This window comes from Rhinolophus sinicus, chromosome 15, assembly GCF_057876585.1.
Source record: "Rhinolophus sinicus isolate RSI-liver-muscle chromosome 15, RSI-T2T, whole genome shotgun sequence".
In the NCBI taxonomy this organism is placed as follows: Eukaryota; Metazoa; Chordata; class Mammalia; order Chiroptera; family Rhinolophidae; genus Rhinolophus; species Rhinolophus sinicus.
This window is the reverse complement of record NC_142515.1, coordinates 16,851,254-16,865,941: the sequence shown is the minus strand read 5'-3', so window position 1 is coordinate 16,865,941 and position 14,688 is coordinate 16,851,254. Positions and strand designations below refer to the sequence as shown.

Here is a 14,688-nt window from a genome sequence, read left to right as displayed (position 1 = left end):
CACCGGGGAATTAATACGAAACCAAGGTTTTCTCTGGGCTTCACTGGTTCATTGTCTTGCTATCACTTTACATTGGGACAAAGGAGATCATAGCTGTTTCGCACAAGCACCAGTTTTTGCAAAACGGCATTCGATAAAACTTGTTTGAAACTGTACCTTCCCCAAGCCCTTAGAGATTTATAGACTTTTAAATATGAATAACTCAGGTTGTGGTTCTGACAGGAATAAAAAAGTCAGTAATTGTTGTGATAATGGAAGGCAAACTTTTATTTCACAGCTCTTAGGAATACATTGGCTTTAAAATGCCAATTACTGATGGTTCCTGTCATATCAGCAGCATGTTATTAGTATAGAATAAGTCCACACTTACTGTATCTTAGCCTAGCCAAAAGATCCAGAGATCAGCCATGCAAAATTTGTCACAAAATGGAAAATAAGCAGAGTATGTGTAGTATAATTATACTATGGTCCAAAATATGAATACATTGGCTTTAAAATGCCAGTTACTAATTGTTCCTGTCATATCAGCTGCATGTTATTAGTATTTGATAATCCTCACTTAATGCCGTCGATAGGTTCTGCAGCTTGAAACAAAACGACTTATAACGAAACCAATTTTTCCATAGGCTAAATGATATAAACAAGAGTCAAGTTCCTGCAGCATCTCACTAACTAATGAAATGACGTTATTTGAGGACCTGCTGTATTCTAAAAGCACAAAAGACTTCTTTGAAGTCTCTGTGAGGGTGTGTGTATGCTACGTTTTTTATAGTGAGAGTTTTACAAAGAAATGTACTTTCTCTCCTTTTTCAAAAAGTTCCCATTTCCAGTAAGAGTCTTCCTGACAAATGTACATGAACCTGCCTCTGAGCAGGGTGACTGGGTGGCACAACTCCAGGGGGCAGCATTTGCCGTGTGTCTTCTATGAAAATGTTTCCCCTGGAGGAAAACTCCAGGTGGCCTTGCAAGGTGTCAATATTTAGATGGGCTTGTTGCAGAGATGTTTTCCAACGAAGTGCGGAAGAGTCTTGTTTCTTGCAGCTTGTTCCCCATTGGATGTGAATAGGGGACCCGAGCTCTAGTCTGGATCTAGGTTGGAAAAAAATATCTTACTAGTAGGGGCCACAGTGTGCTCAGTGCAGATATAATTGAATCAGCACAAGAATCTTATCAGAGGTTTCACGGTTGGGGAAACCTAGGCCAGAGAGGTTAGGGGACTTGCCCAAGCTCACACAGTCTGTATGCAGCAGAGCTGGGACTTGAACCCTTCTCTATGGCACTCCCCAGAGGCCCTCAAATATTCCCCTGACTCCCACCACATTTCCTAGCCCAGGAAAACATCCATGGTTCTTGCAGACTGACTGGGTGACAACAGCAGAGTGAAAACAATGCCAGCTGGGGTAGGGGTCTTCAGAGCCAAAAGGTGGAATTCAGCTGGGGTGGTTTGTCCTAGGCTGCCACTTCTGCTTCTCTGTCAAATAAAAGGGAGCCAGGTGTGGTGACACCCCAGTGTGAGCTTTGCACAGCTGGACCAAGGCTTGGAAGAGGAGTGTGGAGAGGGATGCTTACATCTCCTCCCCTTCCTGGAAAATAACTTTGCATTTGAAGGGAGAAAGAAAGAGTGAGTAAATCTGTAAACCGGATTTGTGGGCCTGGGTATTTCATCTGGCCCTTTGAAAGCACAAGGCCTTGCCTCTGTGAGTGAGTGTGTGTGGTGTGTGTGTGTGTGTGTGTGTGCAGGGGTGTGTGTATTGGGGGAGGAAACTTCAGGTTACATGTGATGATTTTGATTGGGCTTTTTTTTAAAAAAAAGTCATTTTACTGCGGACCTACTATGTGCCAAGCATTCTGCTGGACGCTTTACGAGCTATTATTTTTATGTGAAGAAAAAAACATCTTAGTAGTTTGTTTTTATGCAGGTGCACTCAGAGACAGCGAATATTTTTTTCATCCCGCGCTCTACACTGGTAAATTTAGGGAAGAGGCGGGGAAGGGTGCGAGGACCGACCAGGGGCGGTCCCTGACTCTCTTGTCTCCACCTTTTATTTTGACCGATCCAATGGAGAGAGGCTCGCACTAGGACCCAGGCGCCAGAGCGCCTCCGTCTGTCCTGTAGGTTCATTCAATCTCCCATACACACAGACCTACTGCGAGACCGACACACACACACACAGACACACAGACACACAGACACACACACACACACAGAGACACAGACACACACACACTCAAGCACACAACTGCACGCAGCGAGGCTAGGGAAGTCAGGTCGCCTCCTCGCCTCCTCTGCTCCAGCCAGCCGGGTCTCCCCTGGGGCGCGGAGCTCGGCCGCGTCGCGTAGCCCCAGAAGAGGACGAGCTCAGCGGACCCCGGTCTCTCCATGGGCAAACGCGGGCGGCCGCGCAAGGAGGCGCGCTGCGAGGGCGCCGGGCTGGCCCCCGCCGCGCCCCCGGCAGTGGCCGCGCCCCAGCCCCCGGCCCAACCGGAGGAGCCCGCGGGGACCAAGCTCAGGTGCCCCTTCTCGGACATTTTCAACACCAGCGAGAACTCGATGGAGAAGCACATCAACACTTTTCTGCAGAACGTGCAGATTCTGCTCGAGGCCGCCAGCTACCTGGAGCAGATCGAGAAAGAAAACAAAAGTAAGTTTTGGGGCCCCTGCTCCTCCTCTGCGCCCGGCTTTTTCTTCCTCGCCCACTCAGGCGACCCTTGTCGCCTGCTCGGCCCGCGCCCCCTCCCCCCAACTCACATCCAACCCTCGGCAGTAAAGCCGATGACACCGGAGAAAGGACACGCACGCACAAAGCTGCTAAAGATGTAACAAAGACGAGCGGGGGGTGAGGGGGGCCTGTCGGTGTGTCTGTCCATCCACCCGAGGCTGGGAGTACCTCCCGGCGGAGCAGCGGGGGTGTTGTTGTTTGCTGACAACTGAGCCAAGAGCTCATCTCTTCGAGGTCGCCTTTCTTCCTTTTTTTTTTTTTTTTTTTTCCGGAGCCTTCTCGGGCAGACAAGTGTTGTTTTTCTGTCGCTCGTTCCTGGGTGGGGTGGGGAGGATTAGAAGCCGAAAGTTGGAAACCGTAGGCAGAGCTCAGCGATTCCAGAAAGAAAACACACAGACACACACGACAACAATAACAACAGCCACCAAAAGCCCTTCCTGGCGTTAGCTCGGGCTGGCTTGGCTCTGCTTCTCCCTCCTGTCTACTTCGCTTTTTCCTCCCCTCTCTCAGCAGGGCTGGGCTTAGGCCATCGCGTCCTCGGATACAGAGCCCCTGCGCCTCTGTTGCCCTGGGGTGCCGCTTCCCCCGTCCCCCACAGAAACAGGCCGGCAGGGCCAAGCAGCGCCAGCAGCTCGCCCCGGACCCGTGGTCCTCCAGGGAAACTTGGCGAGTGGAACGCAGCTAGAAGGAAACTTTGGGATCTCGCAGGAAACAATAGTTGGGGAAGAAGGTGTGGGCTGTTGTGTGCAGTTTCTTTATTTTCCGGGAGACGGCTCCCAAGCGAGCGCACAGGGCGAGGAAGGCAAACGCCTTCCTGGTGGATTTCTACCGTCCCCTCCCCACTCCCAGACTCAGGTGGGGAGCGATGCGTTGTGGGGTGGGGGGGTTGGTGGTTGCTGAGAGCCCCACCCCGGCCTGGCCTCCTTTTTTGTATTTGTCGGTTTCATTTTTGCCCCTGCCAGCCGGGTCCCCCAGCCCTCCCCAGCAGTCGACTCTGCGCCCTAATGGGGGCACGCGTGTGCGGTGTCTCCAGCGCGGTCCTCACAAATAATACGTAGCTGCGAAAAGGCGGAAGGGACCGGGGCAGATAGACCGACAGACTAGAGAAAACCAGTCTGTTTAATCTGTCCGAACAACTAGGAAGATCAATGAAACGACAGGGAAAGAGAGAGAGAGAGAGAAAGAGAGAGAGGGGAGGGAGGGAGGGAGAGAGAGAGAGAGAGAGAGAGAGAGAGAGAGAGAGAGAGAGAGAGAGAGAGAGAATGGTCCGATTGCAACGTGTCAGATCTTGCATCCTCTTCCCCCCAAAACACAACAACAACAACAACCCTCACACACAAAAACACCTTAGCTGACCGACACGCCAGTCCTCCAGGATTAAAGTAAGCGTGTGTTGGCAGTGCAATTGTGCAGAAGCTGTAAGGCAAAAAAACAAGGATTTGTGTTGGGAGGTCGGTGGTGCGTTCTTTTCTTTCTCTTCTCTCCTGTTTTCTCGGAGTGCCTGCCTGGGTTTCGAGAAAGGCTCGTCGCCGGCTATGTACCCGAATCAGATTGCGATAATTCGCGGCGGGGGTGGGGGGTGGGAGGGGGGAGTTGGGAGTGTGCATTCGTCAGGAGGATAGTTTCAGAAAAGCCAGAGCTGGTGTGGAGCTGGCTGAAGACGTGGTTTTGTTTGGTGTGTTTGCTTTTGTTGGAGGGGGGGAGGGGCGCGATTTCTTTAGCTGCCCCCCGCCCGGGTCCCTGATTCTCCGGAGTCTGTTCCTTGGCGCCGGCTCTGGCAAGGGGTGCACCCTAAGAGGGCACCTTGGCAGTGTGTGTGGCAAACCTGGCTTGCCCCCCTCCCCCAGCGAGGTGTACTAAAGAGGCTGCTCTAGCTTCCACCGGGTCCCGTCACCCCTTCGCACCCGCAGACAATCGGAGACCTCGGCTGCCCCCACACACCCCACCTCCGGCCGCCCTGGCTGCCGCCACCTCCTTGTTTACCCGGTGCCGGGGATCCGGCGTGGCCACCAGTCACGTAAGCAGAGGGCCCGGAGCGCTGGGCCCGGCTGTCCCGCACGGGGCGGGCCAGCAGCAGCGGAGCTTGGCTCCCGAGGCTGAGAAAGCCAAGGGTCTGCCTCCCGGTCCCTCTCCCGAGGCGTCTGCCCTGCACGTCCCCAGCCCCCAAGAGGGACACGGAACCTCAGCGCCTCACTAAAAGTCAACTTCGTGTGCGTAATCAGCTCCTCTGCCCCGCTGCCCACCCCCCCTCTGGCAGGCTCCCCGCGGGAGTATTTTTAGCTCTCTTGCCTCTTTTCGCCGCCGCTGTTTGGCTCTGCATGACGTGATGACAACGGTCCCCAGATTTCCCCGAGAGCGTGGGCTGTGGCGCCGTGCCGGGCTCAGCTACAGAGACCCCGCCTCAGGCCCTCTCCCCCTCCCCAAAAGCTCACGCAGGCGAGGGTGACCTCCTGCAAACTAGGGGCGACCATTCTCTGGGCCCTCTGTTATACTCCCTGCAAACAGGAGCGACCCACGGGGGCCACTTTAGGCTCCCCACGCCCCCCCACCTGCGCCCGGTCTGGGTCTCCGGGTACGGAAAACGACGGGCCCTACATCTGCCTCATTTTATTGGGGGCGCTTCTTTGCGCTGGCTGCGCTCTCTGTTGTTTTCTGCTCGCTGCACACAATGCCCGCGCGTCACGGCGATCCGCGTGTGCACAGCAATAATGCGAGTCGGGGGGCGGGTCGTGCGTGCGCCGGGCTCCGGCACTGCGGGTCGCTCCGCGCGCGCGGGGCTTGTTTTGCTTCAGAGCCCCGCTTTCCGAAACGCTTACATCATTCAGTTGTTGGGAGGAGGGATGGGGATCTGGCTTTCCTATAGGATTCCAGCATTTCCCAGGTCCCTGGTTTTTGGAAGGAAGCAGGGACCCTGGCTTTTTAATTATTATTGTGATGGGAGGGCTCAAGTTTTGTCTGTTGGGCAAGTTTTGGGTTGTTTTTCTTTTTTTAGGTCACTACTGCAAAGGTCATTACTGGCCGGCTCAGGTGCACAACCTCCCCGCCTTCCTTTCAGCCAGTTCCCCTGTAATCACTTGATCTTAGTTTCTCCGCCTCCTCCTCTTCCCCCTCCCAGCTAGAGACACATGGTTTCCACATGGAGACAAACTTCTTTCCTCTGACTGGACTTGACCTAGCTGCGTGTTTCCGCCAATCGGCAGCTGCAGCTTCCTATGACGTCACGCGTTGCTGAGGCCAGAGACAGGGGGTGGGGCTAGGAGGCAAGCCAGGAAATCTCTGGGAGCTGTAGTGAGGCCAGCTGGTACAATCCCTTCTTAAAGGGAAGCTCTTCTCCCGGGAGATGGCTGTTGAGCCTCGATTCGATTCTCCATTTCGGGTTCTGTAAGACCTTCTCGAAATGCACCGATAGAACCCGGTCACGCGTTCACGCGTTTTGTTTTTACTGTTGTTTGCGAAGTACTTGGCAAGAGCTTGCCTTATTTTACATTGTTGCTAGAACTGCTTTTCATTGCCTCGTTAAGGTTTCTGTTCTAGGAGTGCTCACCAAGTTGTGGCCATAGTGCTGAATTATTCCCAGCAGAGAATGGTGAGTTTTCTTCCGGGGAGAGGGTTCAGGTTAAGTCACCAAGTATTGATTGCTTTGTGCAGGGCAACATACCCTAGGAAAGGCAGGTACATTGTCCCTAAGCGCCAACTGGTGTGAATCTCCAATAATCTCAAACTAAAGGCCTCCAGAAATATTAATCACGGGGACTGTGACCCTGTAATCACAAATTCAGAAATTATATATAAATAACCTCTGGCATCAATCCATTTTGGGGTCCAGTGGAGGAGTGGCAATTTAGGACTGACTGGTAATTAGAAAAATATTTACTTCCTGTTTTGGAAAAGGTTAAAACTGAAAGAGAAAAAGATTCACAAAGGGTTGTGTGCATAAAAGCTGTCTGACAGGCAAGTGGAAGCTACTGTAACAGGTAAAAAGGTCTAGAGGACGGAAATGGTCTTCTCAGGGTCTGGGGAAGGTGGTTTGGGGGCAAATGCTTAAGATAGAGAAGAATGGTTAAATGGGAGTAGAAGCCATGGGCTGCTCTCTGGCATGGACCACCTGGGTTTGAGAATGAGGTATTGTCCTAGGGAAATGAACCAGCCAAGGAGCAGCCTTTTCCTGCTAATGGAGGGAGCTGCAGCTGTGTCCTATCATCTGGCCCCACCCTGCCTTCCTGACTTAACCTCCGTTCCTGTCCAGCAGGTCCACCAGCAAACAGACATCACAGTCGTGCCTCTGTACTTGACTCACACTCTTCCCTCTCTTTAGAATGTCCTCATACTCTTACTCCCCTGGCGCTAGGCGCATCTTACTCACTGTCAAGACCTAGGCTAGTTCACACCTCCTCTAGGCAGCTTCGGTTGGCTAGTTCTTCAGTGAGGGTAGTTGAGAGAAGGGAAACTTTACAGTCACCAAGAGCAGGGCCCAAACTCCTCCTTTGCTGCTTCCTGGCAGTGTGACATTGGGCACAAGGCACCTCACCTCTCTGAGGTTCCATTTCTTTTTTGTAAAATGGACATAACAATAGCACCAGCCTCACATCATTGCTGAACAACTACATGAGGCACTCCCTTTAAACACTTAAAGTGTTAAAATGTTAAAGTAAAACGTTGAAGGTACCTGAAATATAGTAAGTACTCAATACATAGTCACTTCTCTGAGCTTTGATAATCAATACCGTGTGATTCTTTACTTGCTTCCTGTGTCTTTGCTTTATCCTCACTGGGAGGTGATTAGCATCTTAAGGGAACAGATCATCTATAGTATTTAAGTGTATGTCACTGTTACACATAGCATGCCACTGGGCATAGAGGAGACCCGTAATACACATTCTTTGATGGTTTGGTTTGGCATTTACGGACTATGGCATAGCAATCAGGTTTGAAGGTGGGGGATACATGACAGACTTTGTGAAGACTTGGAGAAGAGAGGGAAATACTGATCTCTTCCAAGGAGGGAGGATATCCCCAATAATGGACACTGACTGCCCTTGGGCTATAAAGACCAAAGCCTACAAGGAGATGGTAGTTCAGCCTGGAGAGCTGGAAGTGTATACACTATCATCAGCTGTGACTCTGAAAACGAATCAGTTACTGGCTTAGAGAGCAGGGTATTAGGGCAATTTATGCTAAAATTGAGGCTTTGATGGCAGCTAGTGTTCAAGCACGTCACATTTCTGCATGGCAGGCATGTTATGATTAATTTATTCCACAAGAATGCACTGAGTACCTACTATGTGCAATTGCTTTGTTCTGAAAACTCTATGGGTTGATTTATGCTGGGGTAGAGTGGGGTATTTGTTTTTGGTGCACTTGTGTAAAGAGCATTCTTAAATCAGGCTTCTATTTCCTCTGCATCCTAAATTATGTTCCCCAGATTCAACGTTTTTTCCAGTTTTAAATATGATCTCTGCCCACTGGCAAGTGCCAGAAGTAGACTTTCAAGGACATTGTTGTGGCTTTTAGAGTCCCAGAGCTCCCAGGGACTGGGTGCCCTGTGGACAGGATCCAGGGAAAGGGGTCAGGGCCTTAGGTTCACCTACCTTCCCTCCTAGACCAAAACACTCTCCTATTGACACACTCAGAAATGAAGATGTTTATCTGAGGATGGCTAAACAAAAGTCTGGAGTAAAACTGAAGAAAATGAAGAGGGTGCCTGCATGCAGCAGCAGCAGCAGCAGCAGCAACTAATTGCATTGCATAGTATCAGTACTGGCTACCATTTATTGAGCATTGACTATGTACCAAGTATGGGGCTAAACATGCATTATCTCTTTCAATCTTCACAATAACCCCATGACACAAGCAATTTTATTACACCCATTTACAGAGCTGGTAACAGAGGAGCAGGGATGCTGGGTAACTTATCCAAAGGTCATATGGTTAGTAAGTGGCAGGACTGAGTTTGGAAACCTAGGCCTCTGATTCTAGAATAAGCCTGCAGCCTTAACCATATATGTAGTTACGAATTTTACAGCCAATGATTGAAGTCCAGAAAGGTGAAATGACTTGCTCAAGGTCACCCGGCAACCTAAAACAGAGCTGGTGTTTTAAACACGCTGTTGATTGTCCAAGGTCTTCCTGAGCGCACCCTGCTTAGAAAAGGTTGAGAAGTGAGGCTGGAGACAAAATAGCCAACCAGAGAGGGTTTGTTTTTCAGAGTTGTTCAACACTCCTGGCCTTAACTCAAGTTTAGGCTCCTAGGAAACACCCTGCCTCCCACCCCTGCCCCCACTGCCTTTCCCAAGTGTGTCCTCTGGACATATTAGAGGACTTGGGGCTGTTGCTATGGTACTGGGGCCAACAGCAGGTTCATCAAAAGCTGGGTCTTTTGCCTTAAAAAAAAAAGCCCGGCCCTGCAGAAATGAATTGGCCACAAAGATTTGCATCAGTCATTGTGGCTTATTCTGTTTTAGATCCCCCCTGCCTCTCCACCCCACCCCCTGCTCCCTACCACCACCACTTTCTATAAATACAGTTGGATAAATATTGATTTAAACTGGGTTTCTGGAGGAGAAGCACATGGTTGCCCTGGCCTGGTCTTCACTTAGATACCACCAGTTTGCCAGGCCTGAGACACCTCACCCCCAACAGCTCTGGCTTCCAAATGACCTGTTTTGGGGAGGTGAGTTGTGGTTTTGTGGCTTTTGGAGAGGGAGAGGGAGAGGGAGAGAGAGAGAGAGAGAGAGAGAGAGAGAGAGAGAGAGAGAGAGAGAGAAGTAAAAAAGCAACAACCCAGCAAGAAGTGGGAATCTTCATGCAGAATGAAAGGAACAATTTTCAGCAGGCAGAAATGGGGGGAGATTTATTGCCTTCTGGCCTTCTGAACGATTCTCTTCCCTTTCCCACTCTTCCTTCCACTCCATTTTGGGTTTTGTTTTCAAAGGAGTCAGGAGGTAAGACAGAGTGTCAGGGTCAGAAGGAGCCCCAGAGGTCACAGGGCATCCATCATCCTCACTATACAGATGAGGAGCCTGAGGCCCAGAGAGGGACAGTGGCTTGCTCAAGAGGACACAGCAGATGTACAACCAGGTCCTTCTGGGTTGTGTTCCCTCCTGCCTGATGTGAGAATGGGTCCCAGGCCGAGCCCCAGACTGGGCTTTTACTTTACAGGTCAGGTGCTCATAAAGTCAGCAATTCTGAAACCTGGTTTACTGATTCTAGGGTGTGTCCAGTTATTGCAAAGGTCATTGCAACATTCTCAATAGTATTTCTAAATGAAGCTAATTTGTATTTGCCATTTAGAAAAAACATTTTCTTTTACATTGTGGTGGTGATGGTGGTGGTGGTGGTGGTGGTGGTGGTGGTGGTGGTGGTGGTGGTGGAGGTGGAGGAGGAGTGGGTGGAGCCTGAAGGCAGTGATGGCCACTGGATGGCTACCCAAGCCTGAACTGAAGAGGAGGAATTCAAGTCTTCCCAGTGGGAACCTCCTTCTGGGGGTAGAGGGTAGAGCTCTGGGCTCACACTAGAGAGAGGCTTAATTCCTCAGGGACAGACACCTGCTCTCTAGCTCGTCTGCTAAACTAAGAGGAAGTAATTGTCTCTGATATCATTGTCCCTGAGTGGCCTGGCTGGAGGTGGTAAAGCTGTCAACAGCTGACTTAATCTCTCTGGCCAAAAATAATGGGGCATTTGCCATCCTCCCCGAGCCGGTGGTTCCTTCTTTGCTTCCTCATCTTGGCAGAATGTTATGCTGGGCCCCTGGCTTGTGAAATATTTTGAAAATTCAGGTGACTCTTATTTTGAGCAATACATCTCCATGAAATATATGTAAGTAGGATCCCTTTTAAAAAAATTTAGAGAGCTTCTCTTTAAAAGGCCCTTGTGGCAAATGGTTTTATAAAATGTGGAATTACGTGGCAGGAATTCTCTTGGTTTGGTGATTTTGTCCATTATTAAACTGGTATTTATGGGAGTACATATTGCGTTATGTCAGGCACTGTGCTAGGTCTCGGAGGTATAGTCCCTTTCCTCATGGAGTGTATACTCTATTCCACTGGCAGGTTTTAGAAATTCAGTTGTCTTAAAGTGAACTTCAGCAATGTGGGGTTGCATCTGACTTGGGTTTTGTGTCTTTGGTTTTAGCCATCATTACAGATAGAACAAAAATTTATCTTGGGCTTCCAAAAGGAATAGTCCTCTCCTCCCTGTACTTCCGCCCCTCCATGCCCTCCATGTTTAAAATCCTTTGTTTTGTGTTTGTCTTTGTAATTTTTACAGATCTGATGACTTCCTCCCCTCCTCCCCCTCCTCCCCCTTCTCCTCTTCCTCCTCCTCCTCCTCCTCCTTCTTTTTAAACTGCCTGAACTTAGGAAACCAAGTACCGTGTAAGCAGCCTTGTAAACAGACACATTCCACTCTCAGTTCTTTACAGATGGGGGCATTCTGTACTTGGGGGGGGGGGGGTTGTCCATACCAATGTTCCTCCCAAGCCCACTCTGGCACACAACATGCCCTTGGCCACATACCTCTAATATCCAACTTGAGCGTCTACTAAGGACATTTAAATAGCAAAATTAGGAAGATAAACAGCAAAATTAGGAAGATAATCTCCCTGTCTCATGAGAGAGGGAGATTGGGAAATTCAAACTAAAGCTGGTAAAAGGGGACTTGGTTTACCTACTATGTGAGATATTTTACTCTGTGTCTTTATTGCCATTAGCAAGGATATTTGAATGGAGGGCATGCCTAAGGTAGCTCTGTTTCTGGCCATGGGTGGCAAGTGGGAGCTCAGATGGCCTTTGTTTTTACTTCTACTGGGACTCAGAACTACCTTATGGCATCCACCTGTGTTATCTCCTTCTTTCCTCCACCGCACTTGACCTTGTGTACCATATTTTTGACTCCCAAAACTCTGAGTACCTTGCATACAACTTTCTTTCTTCCTACCAGCTGTAAAATTTAGCTCAATTCAACAAACAATTTCTAAAACTTGCCACGAGCCAAACACTGTGACCGGTGCTTTCAAAGTGCAGTATGTATGGACTCCAGTTCCAGCTCTGCAGTCCAGTGCAAATGATAGACAAATAAAAGACCATTAAATAATTCTTGTCCGTCTCCTGGGAGGCTGATAACCTGTCCCAAGGGTGTTGTTGACAAGTCTCTGTTTTCCTAAGGAATAATGATACGGCCCAGTGCTAAGTGTTTTATATTAAATCCTCCACCAGGAGGGTGCTATAATGATCCTCATTTTATAGATGAGGAAAGCCTTAGTCTTAGCAAGGCAGACTGACTTTCTCAAGGCCACATAGTACGAACAAAGAGTGGAGCTGAGACTCAAACCCAGGGTTTTCTTTCTTCCTCTGAAAACTTAGAGCTCTGGGAGAAGCCTCAGGGAACAAGAGGCAAGAAATGGAATCTAGAATGTTTGCAGTCCAGGCTAAGGGTCCCCTGGGGAATGCCTCCCTGGAGTGACTTCCTTTACTCCCCACTCATCCTAGGGCAGCCAAAATCTTCCAGAGCTCTTTGAGTGTTGACACTGAAGCCAGATAGGGCCCTTTTTTCTAGAGGGTGATGGTCTAGGGTGTTGCTACTTGCACGTGCAGCACTACCTTGCCCAGCAACCCCTGGGGCACTCACCCAACCAGTAGGGCTCCTGTAGCTCTGCATGCTAGGGTGTCGGGGGTGTGAATCCACACCCTGTCAGGCTGTACTAGGTGCCCAAGCTTGTAGGACAACTGGTCTGGCCCATGCTTGCAGCCTAGGGCTTCTGCCAGAGAAGCCAGAGGAGAGAGGCAAGTGCGAGCTACAGAGATGAGCTTTAGGCCCTGGCTGCCACTGTGACAGCATCGGCCAGCTGGTTCCGTCAAACAGCTTAGGTCCAACTTCTTCCTTTCCTCGATCGAGATCTAGGAAACCAGAGTGATCTTAACTACAACTGGATTCACGTCACTTACTTGTTTAAAAACCCTTCAATAGTTTCTTTCCCGTCTCACTTAGAATAAAATCCAAATTCCTTGCATGGTCTTCACCCTTACTGTTTAGAGTGAGTGTGGTGAGAAGATGAGGTGTCTTGGCGTCTGCGGGGAACTTGTCAGAAATGGGACTCCCAGGCCCCAACCCGAAACTGCTGAATCCAAATCTGCATTTTACCACAGTTTCCAGGTGATTCGTGTGCTCACTAAAATTTGAGAAGCTGGCCCAACAGCCCCTGGGATTCCCCTCCACCCACTTAAAGCTGCCCCCACCCTCATTTATCATTGATCCCTTAGCCAGCTTATCACAATTGACAATGATTTTACTTGCTTGTCATCAGTCTGTCAGTCTAGAATACAAGCACCTTAAGGACAGGAGCCATAATTAGTTTTGTTCATTATTCTACCTTTAGCATCTAAGTGAGTGCCCAGCACACAGTAGATGCTTAAGGAATATTTGTTGAATGAATGATGAGTTTTCTGCCTTTAACCTTCTGATCCAGTGTCTCCCAACAAGGGAGCCATTGGTGAGACAGTTCTTGTGCAGATTTGTACAGAACACTGCAGGATGTAACATCCGTGGTTCCCACCCACTAAATGCCAGCAAACCCCGAAGTCATTGTGACACTCAAGAAAGATACTCCTACACCTTTCCAAAGCCTCCTGGGGGATGATATTACCCCTGGTTGAGACCATTGCCCTAACTAATTTTGTTTGACTATGTCCAACTGGACATACCCTGTTGTGTGCTGTGGGGTCCAAGAGTTAGAAAAATCCAGGTTTGAATCTATTCACTAGCTACTGTGTGACCTTGGGCAAATCACTTAACCTTTCTGGGCCTCGTCTGTGAATCAGGAATCTCAGAGGTGTGCTGAGGATTAAATGAACTGACTGTGCAAGCAGCACCATGCACATAGTTGGCTCTCATTATGTGGCAGCTACTAGTAGGCAAATAGTGGTATATTATTCTAGGAACTCTGGAGAATCCCAGAATCCTAGAATCAGGATGCTGGATTGAGAAGAGATAGATTACCGATGTCTTTGGCAGGCAAGGGCCTGGTATTTTTATTCTAAACTGCGCACCTGAGCTGAGAACTCAGCCACAAGGCAGCAAGGCTTGGTGTGTGATTTAATGTCCAGTACCTGGATCGGCTTAAAGAGAGATCTCCACAAGTTTCTACTGCCTGGAAGGGAGAGGGGATGCCAAGGGGTAGGGGCCGAGAAACTCTAGGCAGCCTCCTGGCGGGGGATGGAGGGTTACCCAGGGCTGTGGCAAGAATGTGGGGCATCCTCTTAGCAGCAGGGGAAGCCTCTGGCGAGCTCTTTTTTTTTTTTTTTTTTAAGGTTTTCAAATTAAGTTGCATCTAACTTTGAACGAATAGGTCATTGCATCCAAAACCCGATAAATGCAACCAAAAAATTATAGTATATTCTTGCTTTTGGATATAGACGTGAAAATTCTAAACAAAATATTAACTCATGGAATGAGCAGTGTTTCAAAAGAATAGCAATACCCTGGCTGAACAGGCAATGTGCCAAAGATGGCTGAAAGTCACACAATCTACCGGTATAAATGATTCTCATCACACATTAAAGGAGAATAATCATATGTGACTACAGCAACAAATGTGAAGTGTCATCTGAATAAAATACTTGGAGGGCATTTGTAATGAAGGAAACTATGTACTGCCATACGACAGAGAATATTTACCTGTGGTGGTTTTTTAATTAAAGCGGTGTAGTGTGAGGTTGGCCCATGGCTTGTGGTCATCACCACCAGCAGAGGAGTTGACTCTGAGGCTAACCTCTCCTCAGAGAAGAATGAACCTTGAATAGAAAACTAAAGCAGGCTTGGGATCCCTTTGAAATGTTACTTGATATTTAAAGGTTGGGGCTCCACAAAGTTAAAAGACCAGAACACTCACTCCGTTTTATTTCTTTATATATTTTTAAAAACACTTAACCAGAAAAAGAATTCTGGAGATGGGTAGAGAGCACAAGACAAGAGT

The 14,688-nt window shown here is 49.0% G+C and overlaps 1 protein-coding gene and 1 long non-coding RNA gene across 3 annotated transcripts in view; one reads left to right on the top strand and one right to left on the bottom strand.

Moving 5' to 3' along the window:
* Positions 1-2,138: 2,138 nt before the first annotated feature.
* The window catches only part of MXI1 (MAX interactor 1, dimerization protein), a 73,753-nt gene continuing 61,203 nt past the window's right edge, over positions 2,139-14,688 (top strand). Inside the window, exon 1 of one of the 2 annotated variants that reach the window (XM_019725104.3) lies at positions 2,139-2,642. In XM_019725104.3, coding sequence (XP_019580663.1) covers positions 2,381-2,642 — 262 coding nt within the window. In that variant the 5' untranslated portion in view covers positions 2,139-2,380. Of the gene's footprint in view, positions 2,643-4,775; positions 4,931-14,688 lie in introns of those variants that run through there. The other variant, XM_019725106.3, reaches the window with a different exon arrangement.
* LOC109444035 (uncharacterized) lies at positions 2,658-4,839 on the bottom strand. The gene is made up of 3 exons (XR_002136770.3): positions 4,704-4,839; positions 4,067-4,136; positions 2,658-3,035 (listed from the first exon to the last, which is right to left on the bottom strand). It is a non-coding gene; the product is annotated as an uncharacterized LOC109444035 (long non-coding RNA).